General features: G+C 40.0%; 1 protein-coding gene and 1 long non-coding RNA gene across 2 annotated transcripts in view; one reads left to right on the top strand and one right to left on the bottom strand.

Annotated features, from left to right (window-relative positions):
* LOC117939613 (calsyntenin-2-like) overlaps window positions 1-17521 on the bottom strand; it is a 216910-nt gene that overhangs the window by 29568 nt on the left and 169821 nt on the right. Inside the window, exon 9 of the mRNA XM_034865074.1 lies at window positions 655-817. Coding sequence (XP_034720965.1) covers window positions 655-817 — 163 coding nt within the window. The remainder of the gene's footprint in view (window positions 1-654; window positions 818-17521) is intronic.
* Window positions 17104-17521, top strand: part of LOC117939939 — an 18047-nt gene continuing 17629 nt past the window's right edge. Inside the window, exon 1 of the long non-coding RNA XR_004655682.1 lies at window positions 17104-17256. This is a non-coding gene — a long non-coding RNA (uncharacterized LOC117939939). The remainder of the gene's footprint in view (window positions 17257-17521) is intronic.

Raw genomic sequence — 17521 nt, 5'->3', positions numbered from 1 at the left:
TTATTTAAGGGTCCGGCCCCCAAGGAGACTGTCTGGTAAAATTCTGGCCCTATGACAAATATAGTTGATGACCCCTGTTCTAAAGGCTTGCAGTGTTCGATGAGAGAACTGGAATGAGGAGGAGAAGGAGGAGGGGTACATCTCTGCAGATGAAAGCGACAAATGATGACCTGCTCCTGCACAAAAATATATCTCGACTCCTTATCTGAGGCAAAGCATCACTGAGCAGTCTCATCTGGGCTATCAAATCAATGATAAGCTGTACTTTGTAAAAATGTGCCCTTTCTTCTACCCTTGTGCAATTTGTGGCAACTATCAGTTTGGAGGACAGTTTAATTGCACACATTCGTTCACACTGGTTCAATCATTTGCCAAAGGCACACTAAGTGCTCCTCGTAATAACATTGTTCATTCAAGGCAGAAGAACATGTTCCACACTCAGTGAGTCCCTTAGTAATAATTCAGAAAATACTATTCATGTTCTTCAACTTTCTCCCATATACTGTACAAGCTATATTCAATCAACAGAATACCCAATATACCTTTTATATATAAAAAAAAAATCAGTCACAGGCTTTTCACTCTCAAAATCAGCATTGTCACCATCCATATATTCCCATTGGCATCATCATCAATACAGCTCTTCCCACTCACCTTGCCAGCAGGCACCGACTGTGAGCTGGACATCAATCTGTGAGGGGTGGATGGGCCAGTCGTCAGTCACCAGGTAGGGGTCGTAGGTTACTCCGTCCACATAGAGCGTCACCACCGGGAACTCCACGTTGATGACGTAGTAATGCCACTCCTTGTCGCAGATCTGTCATAGAGAGAAACAGAAAATTAGTCATACAGGCGCTAAATAACTGAATATGATGTAACACTTAGCTGTTGTGGTTATCCAATTTTAAAGAAATAGTTTTGATTGGAAGATTGATGCCACTCTCATGTCTGTAGGACGGTCTGTACACTACATATGAAGCTATATAGCCAGCAAGACAGGTTACCTTAGCTTTGCATTAAGACTGGGACAGGAAGAAACATCTGGATCTGTCCAAAGGACCAAAATAAGTCTCCTGAGTCTCCTAATTACTTATATTTATTTTTGTAGTCAGTCAAAGTACTCCTTATGGAAGGAAGTTACATCAGTCTTTAACTAGCACCATCTATTGTAGCTCTACCCTGGGATTTATTGTGAAGAAAGCAGAATTTTTTGACATGAATTCTTGGCTTGTGAGTTTTAAAGCAGACTGGCTTTCTCTGTGCTTAGCGCTCAGTGAAATGAATTAATGCATTACCTGTTTAACTTATTCTAAAAAAAGCTTGACTGTACCACTCTTCAGCCTGCTTGACCATTTACCCTGCCTAGCTGTGCATTTTAATTGATTGCACAAGCCCATTAAGCCTGTCTGTGTGTCTCACAGAAAAACTATCTCCCATTCCTTTTTCTCGGCTTCAGGCTATGCTTTACCTCAGCAGTGGCAACACTCATTGGGCCGTACTTCACCTCTTCCTCTCAGCTACTCTGATATAACCTGTGACAGCCTTTGCACTTAGCCTCGGGTAACCTCCCTCTCTAATGAAGAGCGCTCTGCAAGCTGCTTTTTAATACCATGCTATTGCTGCAGATGGGATATCTAATCAGTCCGGTTTGTTTTTGCTGCTACTGAGGTGCAAGATACAACATCTGGCCTATTGGTGATCATTCTGCATAGCTGCTTGACACATATGCGGCATGTTGATTTGCTGAGTCGGTGCTCAGAATCAATAGGGGTATAATCTCATTTTGGATTTGATGGTGCTGCAGATGGGAATGATACTGAAGAAACTTTGATTGTCTAGTACAGTAGAATATCAGGTCATGCATAAACACATACACAAGGGATCCCTGCACATTCAGTCCCTATGCTTTGTGTATACAAGTTGTTTAAATATGATTTCAATGTGTGTCAAGGATACATAATCAAATACATTTTGCACACTTGCTCTTAATCTTAAATGTTTCTGTTGCATTATTTGGATTTCTCAGCTGGTTACATCTCATTTCTTATGTGCCAAGTGTAAAACGTGCACACACACACTAAACCCTCTCACATTTACACATGCTGACTGTCCCTTCACACGCTCTATCCGCTTCTTCTTTTTTGCTGTACGAGCTGTGATGTCAGTTGAAGATCTCTCCCAGGGAGCAGAAGGAGGGAGGGAATTATGTTGCCACACAAGTCTATACTACTTTGTGAAGCACAAGAGCTTGTGACCAGGGCAGGATTGACATGTGTGTTTGAAGAGTGATTTGGATACCCCTATTCTTGTTGTTAAGGTACTGATGTTTCATATCTGGTGTGCATTTAGGGTATGGGACATAATTTGGGTTAAATCACAGTTTAGGAGGATCAACTAAGTCCCAGTGTTACGTACACTGCAGAGAGCCCTAAATTTAGTTAGTGTGGCGATGATGTATTTATTAAAGGTAGTCAAAATGTTGTCTTGCAACACTAACAAAACTGGCAATGTCTAATGCTAGCTGTCATTGACATGTTAGCTGTTAGTTGTTCTTAATAGCTCTATGCTCCTGAGCAGGCGCATATATTAAACTTAAACTTTTAGGCTACTGTTGAACCCTTATTTGCAGGCTAAAGGTCCTAAAATGGCTGCTACAAAAAGATAATTTTTTTTCTTTTTTTTCAGTAATAGAATGGGTTTAATATCACCATCTTGTGCACACAAGATTAAAAACAATATCATTTTGATCTCTACTAACTTACTCGCTAAAATTCAACCCATTGTTTCTACGGCATTTGGACAGAAGCCAAAGATTTTGAAGAACATTTCTCACCCAATTCGAAGATAGTCAAGTAAATAGAAATGGTTAACTTTCAGATCACAATGCATATTTATTGCAGTTGATGGAGGTGGCACAAAAGTTCGGCTTCTTGTCAGTAAAATCATTAGAGCTTGAGAGAACAGGTGCACTGCTATGGATGGGAAGACACCAGCTGGACAGAGAAACTTTGTTGTGTGTATGTGTGTGTGTGTGTGGGTGTGTGTGTGTGTGTGTGTGTGTGTGTGTGTAGATGGGTGGAATCAGTGTGCAATACAAAAGATCAGAACTGTATATAACTCAGAGAACAAGTCATTATGATGGCACAAACTCAAAGTTGTATACTACTGAAAAAAGCCACTGCAAGTGTGTGTACATGTGTACAAAGGGTTGTGCATTTGCGTGAAAAAAGCAAGACAATTCTGCAATGATGCACCACTTGTAATATAACCTACTCACAAACAGGCATGCATACATGAATGCACAGACATCAATTCAGCCCCATTAAGTGTCAACTTTAAAAACTTCAAAGCTCCCAAGTTAAAGATCAGGAGAGTAGCTCTGGCTTGTGTTGCTTATGAAAGCAAAGCAAAAAGTTTTCTATTCCCCAATCCCTCCACTTTCCTCTGTCTCTGCCTGATGCAAATTGACAGACAGAAGGAATGAATGAAATAAATAACCACACAAACAAAGGAGAGGGAGGACACGAAACAACCAGAGGACAAAAAAACGAAATTGAAAGAGAGAGTGAATAGAGGTAGAGAACGGAAACATCACACATCAAAGATCCTTCATCATCTCTTGGGGCACTCGATGGCGAGAAGAAAACAACATTGCTATCTGCCTCCCTCTATCTCCCTCTTTTTCTCTATGCAGTTTTATTTGGTCTCTTTTCTTCTTTTCCTGTCTGGCCTTTAAAACCTGATTGTGGGAGTTGTTGCCTCAAGTCCTTTGGAGTTGAAAGTCTTTAAGAGATCTGTCACCCAATCAAACCTTCTAACTTCAAACAAGAGATGGAGGAACGAGATTGGAAAGGTAAAAAAAAATGAGGGGAGAGGAGGTGATCTGACATCACAAAGTGGCAGGGCAGAGGCATGATAGTGAGGGAGGGAGGAAGATAAAAAGGAAAAGTGAAGGTGGCGGAAAATAAAGGATAGTAGGAAAGACTTAAAGAAGGAGGTGTAGCTTACAGAACCACAAGCAAGGCTGTAGATTGTTAGTGTTTATTTACATCACAATGGGGTGGAAGCATGTAGCCCAACTATGTCCTTTTTCTGTGTACCAAGAAGGACATCATACAGGTCGTTTGGAAATCACAATGAACTGGTAAGTCATGTAAGACCAGACAAAGACAGCATAAGGTTAGTCTTGGCTTGTAGTGTAAACGTGGGGGACAGGACTGAGGAGAGAGAGTTGAAGGAAGAGGAAGTAAAAGAGGTGGAAGGAGTTAAGGGGGGCTATAGGGCCTGCTGGAGTAAGGATCCACAACAGAGATTGATGAGTATTGGAAACAAGGTGACTTTAAGGAGGGGTGGTAAAGAGGAGCCAGGAAAGCGATGAGAAAATGGCAAAGTGAAAGCAGAGGTGTTAACTGAAGGGATTGGATTGGCTGGGGGGATTGGATGGAACTGTACCACAATAAACTGGAAATTACAACATTATGACAAAGGAGAGGCAGAGGGACATCACTGTAACTATACGTTGTGGAAGTCAATTTGATAACCTTAATCGTATAATTGTCTGATTTGAGCCTTAGAAGAAGTGAAATGGATATATTTACATGTTTATAAATAGCAGCTTGGCGGTTAGCTGTCACAGAAGAGAAAGGATGTCCTGATTGGAGTTGTGTGTTCATCTTCTCGAGGTGCTCTAGTTTCCAGCCTCCGGGAAGGTCTGAATAATAGGAGGTACGGATAATCATGCCATTGTCTTTGACCAAGGCTCAGGCCTTAAACAAGATTAAAATCAATCTGAGATGATCAATGATTTGATTTCTAAAAAGATGCATCCCAAAAATTATTAAATATTGTCATTATTATTATTATTATTATACATATTACTATCCTGAGCTCCACACTGCCGCTTTTTATCAACGTTTATATCTTTTCAATTTTACAAAGCAATGCACAATGCTCTAAAGCTTTAGACAAACAGCACCTGTAATTATTCTCTTAAATGTGATAATCAATCATTTGATAACTCTTAATTCCATTACAAAGTTCTACATGTTGTAATATACCCTTATTTGTTTCAACGCTGAGAGTTTCATGAGAATATTGATATCACTCTCACATTTTGTCCAGTGAATCTAAGGCTAAAGCCAACAGCCAGTTAGCTTAGCCTAGCATAAAGACAGAAAACAGGGGGAAACAGCATGAATCTGTCCAAAAGCATCAAAGTCCAAAAAAAAGTGTAAAAATCATCTATATCTATAAAGAGGGATGTTACAACATAGTACCATTTTGTTAAAGCAAAAAATTGTTTTAAGCAGAATATCAGAGCAATTTCCATTTATTATGAAACCTGTCTTTTCACCCTACCTTTCCATCCACTTATAACTCTCTTCCATCTGTGCTGACTGACAATTGCACTGAGGCATCTTCTTATGTTTTGTTTTCCTGTTTTATGCCATTTTGGTTGTTGGCAACCAGCATTAGATGCATTACCACCACCTAGACTGATCTGCTGGGTATCTTTTAAGGAAACCCATTGAGAGAGAAAAAAACCCTGTGAAAGTTCTGATCTAAGTTCTTACATAACCTCATTAAGGACTATGTTCTCTAGCTATTAATAAAACCTGTTTTAGCCATTGTCAGAAATATTAAGACCGACAAGTGCTAAGTTAAGCATCCCTTAATGACATTGGAGAGTGTAGGCCTATGTGCAAATTGTATATGAAGACTCTAATCCAGGTTCATTTGGCTTTAAAAATACATTGCCTTCATCAACAAAAGTGCTGTTTGCTAAAGCATAATTGCCATGAATCATCGTCAGCTTGGTGTCAATGTGGAAACCATTATCACGTCAATGCTGTAAGCATCCAAAAAAAGTCTGAAAGCCTAAAATTACAAAAAATAGAAGAAACTATTTAAAGAAAGTGATATTGGAGAAACAATATACAGTATGTGTGTCTGTGTGTACATGACTGAAGGATTGTTTTCATGTACAGTATGTGTGTATGTGGGAGAAGTACTTGAAGGTGACTATAAATTACCGGCTGGCAAGAGTGACTAATTAGAGTAGCAATTATCCTGCCGCTCCCGGCAGAGACTGGGCGTCAACAGCCAAATGACCTCAACACAAGCTCATAATGGGCCAAATACACACACACACACACACACACACACACGCACACACACACGCACACACACACGCACACACACACACACACACACACACACACACACACACACACACACACACACACACACACACACCCAAACACACACACACACACACACTAATATCTACAGGGTTTTTAGGCTGCAAGGCCATTTTAGTAAGACTGATCACATTGACTTCCACACCCTGTAGAAAAATTATTACTTGGTAATATTACAAATCTCACTGTCTGAATGGTACATATCTAAAGTGTAGCATTTAATATCATGGGTTTGATTTGATGCTACAGGTCGTCCTAGATTGTCTTTAAATATGTGGTTTGGGTTAGGTTTCTTATTCTGTAAAGAACAGGATAAACAGTGTAAATTATTATTAAATTAAAGAACAAAGTGAGCCATTGTTTCATTAAAGTTCTTGTCCATTTAGGGTTCACACTAATTTATTACAAATAAACAAAGAATTGTACATGTAAAACCCCCATGAACGCATTTCATTGGATAGTTTTAGTGACCTACTTATCTTGTATCAGCAGCATCAAACATTATTCTAGTGCCTGACAGCAGGTCACACGGCACTTATTTGCCCGGACTTATCTTTTCTGTTGATCACAAAGAGCTCACACAGATCCAGGTGGTTATGACCATTATGTGAGATGGGTATCACAACTTGAATTATGTTCCTCGTTAAATTAATGTCTGTTCGGTTTTTCCTCTGTAAATTTGTGTCTGATATTATCTCCTTTCTATGATGGATCGTTGTTGTACAATGTTTTTAATTTGAAGTTGATGATAAAAAATTATATTGTTTAAGAACAATTGCATTTGTGTTTCTCTCAGGTGTCTTGGGAAATTAACAAAGCCGTCAAGTAGTGAAAAGTAAAGCCTTAAATAAAGATTAAAATCATTTTTATTCCTGCCTATTGACTTTAATTAATATTAGAGAAGCCATTTATGCCCTCTGAATACACTGCATGGTTACGTTATCTTAGAACACCAGTCACGCTAGAACACCAGTCACCTGCAGCAGTGCCTGTGACACACAACTCATGGAAGCAATTAAGGTACTGTGAGACCCTCAGCATCCGATTGCCACAATTTGTAGCCCAATCGCACCTCTTCTAGACAAATCGGAATTTGATTCCTTTGATTTTGCCTGAGTGAGGTTTCCCAGTGACTTGTGAATGTGTAGGTGTTTACTGCACATTATTGCTTACATGCTTATGTAAATTATGCACACACAAACACAGGTTTTTCAGATTCTCATTTCCCTCAGGGAGCTCAGGAGAGGTGTTGATTTGTGGGACAGCGGCCTATTATCTATCAGAAGCGCTCCTGACTACCCTGTATGTATCATTTATAATTTCATGTGAATAGAACAAATCTATCCCAAACCAGGAACAGGAGGGAACAAAGAAAACAAAATTGCTAAGCAGATCAGAAGGAGAAACAAAACCTGGGCAGATAATATTTAAACCCAGCAGGAAGACATTTTCATCCATTAAATCTAATAGAAAACAAAAGATATTGAACACACACTTCCAGCAGAATGGTTTGATGTCTGGTGTATATAAAACTGGTATCCACAATACCTCCCCATCAAATGGTTTTAAATATCCACTCTTCCATCTGATTTTCCCCCAAAAGTAGCCACTGATTTTTAGAGTATGCTATTGTTTTACTGTGCCACGACAAGAGCAAATAAAAAATAAAAGTCCTGCTATAATTGTAAATCGATTTTTAACAGGTCAAAACAGGACATAGGTGCATATGTGAAATGATGAATGGAAAGCATCTTGAACAATGCATTACAATACAAAAAGGCTATTTCAGTTCAAATGCTGTAGTATATACAGTGTATTAACTAAATTCTACGTCATTATTTTGTCAGAACATATACAATGTTTTTCGCCAAAGGTCCTAGCTTTCTAAAGCACATACTTTTTCTTGATGTTAGTTGTACTTTAACCTGTTGCTACAGTACTTTAAATCAATATCATACAGAAACCCTCTGATCAAAGTGTCATAACCATTAGTTTGGAACGTCTATCACTTGCACCAAGGGCTTTACTGTGTGACAGTATGGGCAGGTGTTTTCCCACTTAGGGGGGTTTGTAAGAAGGGAGAGCTGTGCATGTTGAGTCTGAAGGGTGTAAACAAAGTAACCACACTTTTAAGCTACATTCAAAGCAAAACAATAACAAAACAATAGTCATTAGTGGACGTTAAATGATGGCCATGGCAGACGGACCACATTAACGTTTATAAATCCATGTGAACTAACTGGCCTTAAAGGTGCAGTATGAGTTCCTGCATGGTCACTTCTGTTGACGTTCCAGGTAAATTTCAAACAAAACATAGCGAGCTTGCCCCTCCAACCCATGTTTCCGTAAATGTCATGACTAACTGACTAACTGTCACTAACCCCCACCCCCCCCCCAACCATCTTGTCTGTGATTGGCTGGAGTGTGTGTTGTAATTTGGTTCCTATCCTGTTCCTCTAGTGTTTGTTTGACATTAACAGTGCATTCAGGGGGGCAGGCAGCTAGCAGATCAAGGAGAGACGCCTACGATTTGAGACAAAACTTTAATTGCATTGAAACCATGCAGTACTTCCCAAATAGAGATATGTGTGTGATGTTCTAAAAGGTTATGTTCATGCAAAAAGACTGAAAACTTTTGATTGCTTTAATATCTCCTAAATGAGTAAATATTATTATATAGAGAAGCTAAGTAGGTCTAGTTGATCTAGTTTTAGCTCCACTGTTTATAGAAAATATGCCATAGCAACAGGTAGTGTTAGTGTGACACTGGCATAATGTTTTTTAAGTAGTGCACACATAACCTCTATTTGCACAGAGTGCTGCTAATGACTGCACTAAACCAGTGTCACACATATTCATATATATTCCATGCTCACCATTTCAGAACCTGAAATGCTTTGAAAAATAATATTAGGCTAGATTTATTAAGCTTGTTAAGTTCCAGAGAAACCTTTTTGTTGTCTTCTGTAGATGCAGTGGTGTTTCTGCTTCTGAATCCGGGTGCTGGGCAGTAAGCCAGTGCAGGCATCATATAGTATGTAGGAGGTAAATATGCTGAATTCTAAATTCCTTCAATGCATGTATGATGCTGAATTTGTTTGATGGATCAGTGGCAGACACAGTAAGTCACTGTCTCCTGGAGTGGAGTGTCCTTGGTAACTGTATATCTTTATATGTTAGGCTACTTTAAATCCAGCATTAGATACACAACAGAGACCGCCGACACTCCTACACAAAAAATACAGGCTCACTTATTCCTCTGCCTCTCCACCTTCTCTCTTCTTCAATTCATCTCTCTTTCTCATCCTTTTCTCGTACCACACTTAAGGTCAGGGTAGTATAGGATGTGCACAATAAATCTTCACCGCAGATTCTGACAGCCAACCTCAATCCAGGAAGTGGTGTAGCCAGTCAGAGGGAAGGGCTGCACTGCACATAAACTTTCTTTATTAAAAAACTATTTGAGTAGGCAGAAAGCCTGGGTGGAGAGTTTAGGAGTGTTATTTGGCCAGAAAGTATGACAAATCGTTTGGGGGAAAATAAACAAAGAAAGTGAGAGGGCGGAAAGGGCGAAGGGTAAAGGGAGAGATTCACTGGAACGAGAGGGGTTTCAGCGAACCTATTTGCTCCAGATTAATATGATGAATGGCAAAGAACAGCAGCTTTTAATGTGCTGTTATTTTCTTTTTGTAAACCACCTAGTTTTGCTCTACAGAAGAAATACCCTTGTGGTAAGTGTCTTACTTCCTGTTCTGAATAGAGGGGCTTTTATTTTGAAAGTCACCCGCTGGCATCTTAACTTGTTTTCCTGCTGCATGTGACAGAGAAAAAGAAGAAACAGTAACCTACACAAAGTGAAATATGTAATGTTTTAGCACCCCTTTGAAGAGGCACAAGGTTAGTATTTGTCATAATACTGTAAAATGAACATGTTGGTGGTGTTTTAAAGTAGTTTGGAACAATTGTAGCTGTTTCTAGCTGTTTGTTTAAAATGCTAAAATGATTCAAGTCTTAATCTTTGTAACATCTTAAAACAACACACAATGAGTATGACGGCAACATGGCTGGACTTGTCTAGATGAAGATCTTGATTGTTGAATTATTTGCTCTGAAACGCATTAACAACTGGAGTTGGTCCCCGGGCCACTGCCCATTGCTCCAAATTAACTAGGATGGGTTAAATGCAAAGGATACATTCCTTCTATGTGAATGTAAGGAAATATTAAAAAACTCCACCTTAGTTATGTAAAAAAGGATGATTAACCCTGCTTTGAATGTTGAAATGCCCATTCATGAATTACTTAAAACTTGACTGACCTTTCATGAATTACTTGAGACTATTTTTAGATTTTGAGACTTGACTTGGGTGATCTCTGCTACACATGAAGAAAATTTCAAACACACCTTTATACATACAGAATACGCAGTCACACAGACACACTCAACACACAACACACAACACACACACACACAACACACACACACACACACACACACACACAAAAAGGCCCTCACCTTCCACTTACTACCACATGGATAAGAAATGCCACACACCACTGTTCATGATTACACACTCTGCACGTCAATGTTACTGTGCCCCCCCTGCTCAACACACACAGATACACACACATACACACACACACACACACACACACACACACACACACACACACACAGAACAAGGTAATAAAAGCCATTGCTCCTCCATCCTGTCATTTAGGGGCCTCTCCAGCACTAGTTCTGCCTATCTAAGACCAACAATACGCCCCACTCTCATAAAAGGGAGGTAATATTATCCAGGGATGGTGGGATGTGAGAGAAATAAAAATGATGGAAAACTGCATGGAACAGGGTTTTGGAAAGTGCGTTTGTAATAAAGGCTGATTTCATTTGTGAAGCAGACTGTGATAGTGGAGGTTGAGAGACACCTCGGCAGATTATTATGAGAGAAGATAATGTTGTCTGTCGGTGATGAATGAGTGATATCAAACTGAGAGGATTGCAACAATAGAGCCTGCCTGCTCTGATTACACTTACAAACTCAATTATTTTGCATATAATTTGGACTCGTCTTACCCTGGGTGACTGTATTGATCTCATATCTGTCTATCATCCTGTGTGTCTTGCTCACCAAATCTAGCAGAGAGATTGGCTTGAGTGATGTTAGCAGTAAGAAAAAGAACTGTTGTTGTTCTGCTGTTTATTGTTCATTGTCCGTTTGTATTTTTCCCAGCTGCCCACACCAGCGGTATATACTGTACTGGCATGTGTCTGGTCCACTGAAAAGCCATTTCTGACATTTATTTCCTCTATTTCCCTCTTTCTTCTTTTCATCTACTTTTCTGCCTTGACCACTGTCCCCTAAGGTAGGTCTCTCTTTCACCTAGATTTTCTATCTCTGTCTCTACCCTTTTATCTTTCCGTGGTTATTGATTCCTGCCGTCAATAAGATCCTGCACCTGAATACAAAGAGGAAAATTTGCATGACTGCCAATCAATACCAAAAATCTAGAGATTGCTACTCTGGTGTTTGCAATAAATCCACTGTTTTAGACAGGATATGTGCTATGTGACTACCATAGAAAAATGGGCATCTGCGGACCACTGTGTTTCAGAAGGATTCTGACACAAAAGAATTGTATGCTCCACTTGGTGCAATTTTACAGGTAGAGTGGCATGGACGAACGTGTACACAGTAGCACGATGTTAGTCTCCCCCAAACTCTTGAGTGGTGCCAGTATTTGTTATTAAAGCTGTGTGATGTTAGCCTTGAGCTAGGCAAACAGGGCGAGTTTAGTCCTGACCCAGAGCTAGATGATGGCTTTAGACACAGAAAAACATTGGCGGGAGATTAATGCCTCCAACAAGTGAGGAGAGTGACATTGTGTGCCTGCATGCGTGCGGGCAAGGGGCTCAGGTGGACAGACGAGACAAGAATATGAACGAAAATGAAAACGGTACGAGGTAAAAGTCGGCATGCAGTTCCATTAGACAGTCAGAAAGACCCTTCAAAAGATTGGATGTGTATGTGCCCATCATGCTTGTTGGAGCCAGTTGGTGCATCAGAGCTCTAAATTTAGCGGGCTCTTTAGTAGGAGTCATTTATCATTCAACACGGCCCCTCCCATGAGGAGGTACACGCTGTGTAAGAGTGTGTGTGTGTTTGTGTGTGCTACAGACAGACACAGATAAGGTAAGAAACAGGAGGACTTTTTGTGCTTTCATTGATTATTACAGGACACAGACTACGACATTTGTCTACAATATGGACATTTTAAATATATTTGTCAGCTGTGAACCTCAAAATTCAAAGGAAGAATAAAAAAAAACGTATCTAAATAAGTAGGACACCACGAGACTGCGTCAGTTGTTCAAGTAAGTGCCCCAAAACAACAGCTGTTTACATTGAAGTAACAATGTTTGTCTTTTAATTTTGGGGACTTGGCGTGTAAGGAAAAAGAGGATGCAGAAAACACAGGTATACGTTAAAAAGAAATCCTGATTTTCGTTAACTGTCAATTTGCTTTTTCTGCTGTTGCAGTGATTGTATTATTTATCTGTCAGGTAAAAGACTACAATAAAAAAAAAAAACTTGTAATGTATTCTATTTCACTAACTTCTGCGATGACGTGTTTATCTTCAAAGATTGCATCACTCTCATTTGCACATTAATTTGGTGCAAAATGGAAGACAGCTGCATGAGCTCTTATGTGAGTCTGTGTTAATGGTTTGTGGTCCTTATAGCAGGTTTGAGCCTGCGGGACAGGCAGCAGGTGTGAATGCTGTGTACCTTTTCTCTCTCAGAATCGCTTTCCTCTCCAAACGAGACGGATGTTGTGCGGACCTATACTGTTTTCATGCAAAATAAATCCATTTTTCTCCACTTCATAATAAAAACCACGTAATTTCCTAACCTCATCAGGTAGCGTGGTCCCTAGACATCCCAAAATGTACTAACAAGGAGTTTCTGATGACGGCAGTCAACAGCAGCACAACAGCAATTTGAAAATGCCAGATGCTCCGTGTTCAAATTGTGCTCAGGAGATGTTTGTTTTGACAATGAGCCTGGACCAGTTAGGAGACAACTGTGGGGGAAGATCATGCCAAGTTGTTGGCAAAAAATATGCTGCTCTCCATCATTTATTGTCATGACTGAGATTCCATTCAGCCATTGTTGATGTGCACAATGGATGTGAGCTCACACTTTGAGTCGTTTGGGAGCTTTTACACCCACATGTGAAGATGCGAAAGAAGCATATGAATCAATTTTAAAAGACAAAAGTGCTTGAATTGGAATCATAAACCTGAATTTACTTTAAGCATGATGCTAAGGCCATTAATCATCTAGTGTTGGGTTGGAGAAAATGTATTCCCTTAACTTTAAAACCAGCGCTAGTTCTTATTTGGAACAATGTATATAAAAAAGTGTTGTTTGTAGTGATGAATCCACAGATAATTCTTACCCCATTCTGAATTTCCCCTCAGCTCAAGTGTGTGTTTAAGCATATTTCCGCTCCTTGTTTTGATACAGCCCTCACCTTTATGGACCCAGTCAGCACAAAAGCTCTACCTCTATCTACCAAGCAAAAAACAGTTAGGGACTAAGGGGCCTGTATAAATGTGCAGTGCAGTAAGTATGAGTCAACTACAAATAAATCAAATGTAAACATTTACACACATTGCAGCTGTCTCACTTGCTTTATCTTCCCTGACTCCATTAAGGACACACAAGCCTTTAAACCTGTCATATGTACAGTACTCTGCATGGAAGGTACCATATTTCATATTTCCCAACGCTGTCCACTTATAAAATCATAGAAAGTCCCCACTGAGTGTTTGCATGATTGCTTTCCTGAAAAAATAAGTGTTGTCCATGGGGTAGCTGGGTAATGATGTTACTTCTACATTCAATTTAGACTGCTGGTGGAAACAACATTTAGATCTAAATTATTATGTTGTTATTTTCATTCTTTCACAGATGAAAGGCTCGAGGTGACTTTTTATTGATTTTTTTCCTCTTGCCAAAGTCCCACAGTCCTGTCAGACAAGGACACAATGCAGGCTTAGGTCTAACTGTAAAACCAACATTTCCATTTATCATTCTGCGTGGGACACATTATCAAACTCTACATGGACGCATTTAAACACCCCTGTCAACTAATAACCACCAGTCTCAATTGGAAATTACACATTTTTAGGTCCTAATGGGCCACCAAGGTATCTGTCAGCATTTCATGAGCCACTGTGCTGCAGCCCGAAATGTGGGACACAACCTGAAATATATATTTTTTTCAAATGATTTACCAATGCAATGATTGTTTAGGGTGGTGTCTTGGGGTCACAGCATTTAAGGTATAAGTACGATGGCCGACAAGGGCTTAATGAAACACACACATATAGACAAAACACAAGCAAATTAAGAAAACATTTTCATTAATTTGGCAACACATGCACAGCACTTAGCACTGATAGTACCGAAACGATAAAAAAAGCACATAATCCCCGAAAACAAATGCAACAAAAAAAGCTTCATATTGCGCAACAGAAGTTCTCCAGGCCTCTAGGGGGAGCGATTGATTTTCAACCCCACGGCAAGAGAGCGCTCTGCCTTTTTATAACCAAGAGTTTACAGAAACCTCTCTGCTGATTGAGTATCACCTGTGACCTGAGCCAATAAACAGGAGACACACCCACCGAACGAGAGAAAACATATCTCAAACGTAGACTTAATATTTGCGGTCTATGATCTCAAAGCAGTTGCACATTGTTTCACAACGGTGCACAGCATTTGGAGATTGTTCTCTCTCTCTCTCTCTCTCTTTCTCTCTCTCCCTTTCTCTCTCTCTCTCTCTCTCTCTCTCTCTCTCACTCTCTCTGGGGTCAAAAATCAAGCCGTTCCACCTAGCGCTCCCCTCTAAAGGCCTGGAGAACTGTCAATGTGTAATCTGGATGCAGGTTTTTGGGGGTTTGTGTGCTTTTCTTTTTGCATCATTTGTGTATATTGTTATGTTTATGTTTTTTTATGTTATGTTTTTCTAAATACTGCATATGTGTTGTCAAATTAATGAAGATTGTGTTTCGTTACGTTGCAGTGCGTTTGGCCCTGTTGGCCGCCGTGTCTATAAGTGTTAACTTACTGGCGGAATTTACTAGACCTCGTCTGTTCTTGCAAGGGCAAAAAGGTTAATTTACAAAACTTAAAGGACATTTCCTCGATCAATGGAATAATAAAGTCACTCTTTCAGCCTCCTTCCGTCTTTACACCTGTACGAGCCAAAGGCAATTTTTTTGGACCATGCAGACTCAATCCAATTTTCTACAAAGTTATAACACATACAGGGGCACGTTCAGGACTGGCTCATCCACGAAACAGCTTCAAGATTGACATTCTCCTTTGAGACCGCTGAATGCAACCCACGTTTAAAAAATATGAATCCATGCACAAAACACATGTTCAATACAGGCTCAAGAAAAAGCGCTTCAATGAAGTCAATACAAACCTCAGGCTATCTCTCTCCAGAATGCACACAGCACTGATAGCAAAGCTTAAAATACTGAACCACAGTGAACACAATAGGTCTGTACGCATAAAGCCATGCTACCTTAACTACTCTGTGCCTGTTATTAACAGATAGTACGCTCATTTTTTTCATCAGGTTAAAGTAATATCTGCAACCATCTTTCCCTCGCATTCCAGTCAATATATGGCGACTCGCTATGCCTGATTGGATTGTCTAAGAAATTAATTGGAGTTCTGTGATAAACCAATGTAGGGAGAGGAGGAGATACTTCTGTGGAAGGGTTGTCTGGGCTGGAGGCATTCAGAAGTTCATTTTGTTTAAAAGACATTAGCAGATGTAGACAAAGTGGCAAGTAGGCAAGGGGAGATAGCAACTTAATGAAAGTTTCCTCTCATGCCCCAAGGATTTAGAGACACCTATTAACAAGAGGGAGGGAGATTAGAGAGAGCATGCAATGAGGAGAGGGAAATTCAGAAAGTGCTCAGGAAACTCTATTGTTTATATTGTTTAGCCTGTTTTAAAAATGGATGTGGTACCTAAGGTGACCAGATGAGAATGCATAAAATTTGGGACAGCATAAGACGGGGGGAGGGGGTGGGGATAACATGAATTTCAACGATTTATTATTTATATTCAGGAATTCAACTCTCTGTCATGTAACCCCAAACATACAAATTCCTCTGGGGAACATGAATGTCTGTTCTAAATGCTGTGCCAATCCATCTAGAATATATTGAGATATTTTACTGGATAAGGTAAAACTTTAACCTGCTTGAAGGGCCAGTGAAAAAGTTAACGCATCACCATGTCAATCAGATTCATCCTCTGTAGACCATGAATGTCTGGACAAAATTTCACAGTTCCACAGTCCAACAACTGTTGGACTGACTCACAGACCCACACTGCCATTCCTAGAGCCATGCCATGTCACTACTACAAAGTCAAATGCTTGCAGGGCTGTATTCAAGATTTTAGATACACTGATGCCATGAGTCCTACAAATACATACACTATAAACCCAAGTATTCATAGGAATACGTGTGTAGATTTGTCACCATATTTAAGTTCCTTTGTAGAACAAAACTCCCAAAATTGCCTGAAAACATACACGTGAATGAGGATGTGACCTCCGTGTCATCAATGGTTAGTCTGGCTATCACCAGACCAAGCTCAATCTTTTAAGATAGTCTGTGGAGTCTGCTCTGTTCTCCTACAAAAGAGTTGTGATCCCCGAGGATAGTTCAAATAACTCTGTGTGCAATTGGACAGTCCTTCAACCAATCAGACCAACGATCCGGCTGACGTACGGGTTCTGCACTTGGGTGGCCGCGATGTTAAATGTAAACAAAAAACTGCCTGCCGTCGCTTCTCGATTGTTGTGTTAAACCAGCCAACAGTGCGCCAGGAGGATAAGCCAGTTTGTGATTGGTCCCCACACATTTGTAATGGTAGCAGGATAGAAAAAAGTACAGGTTTCCAGCCTGAGCTGCAGGGCGAAATCAAATCCTCGGCAGATCGGGCTGGGTTTACCCAGTGTAATCAGTGGTAGCTATGAAAGCTGATGGTAAAAATCACCTTTAACAGGCAAATATCTGCTTTGTGAAAGGGAGCAGTGGGGTTTGTGAGAAATGGGGATTCATCTTTAGAATATTTACAGTGTTTGAAAAGTAACACCTTTCAAACTGAAAATGTGCAATAGATAAGAAGTGACTGATACTCTGTGGGAACCCTGTGTTTAAATTCCTCCAGACGATTCCTCTCGCACACCTTGTGTTGTCTCGAGGCTAATGGACGACCTCT

The sequence above is a fragment of the Etheostoma cragini genome, chromosome 3, assembly GCF_013103735.1.
Source record: "Etheostoma cragini isolate CJK2018 chromosome 3, CSU_Ecrag_1.0, whole genome shotgun sequence".
In the NCBI taxonomy this organism is placed as follows: Eukaryota; Metazoa; Chordata; class Actinopteri; order Perciformes; family Percidae; genus Etheostoma; species Etheostoma cragini.
Note: the sequence above shows the minus strand (reverse complement) of the source record. Positions and strands in the feature narration are given on the sequence as shown.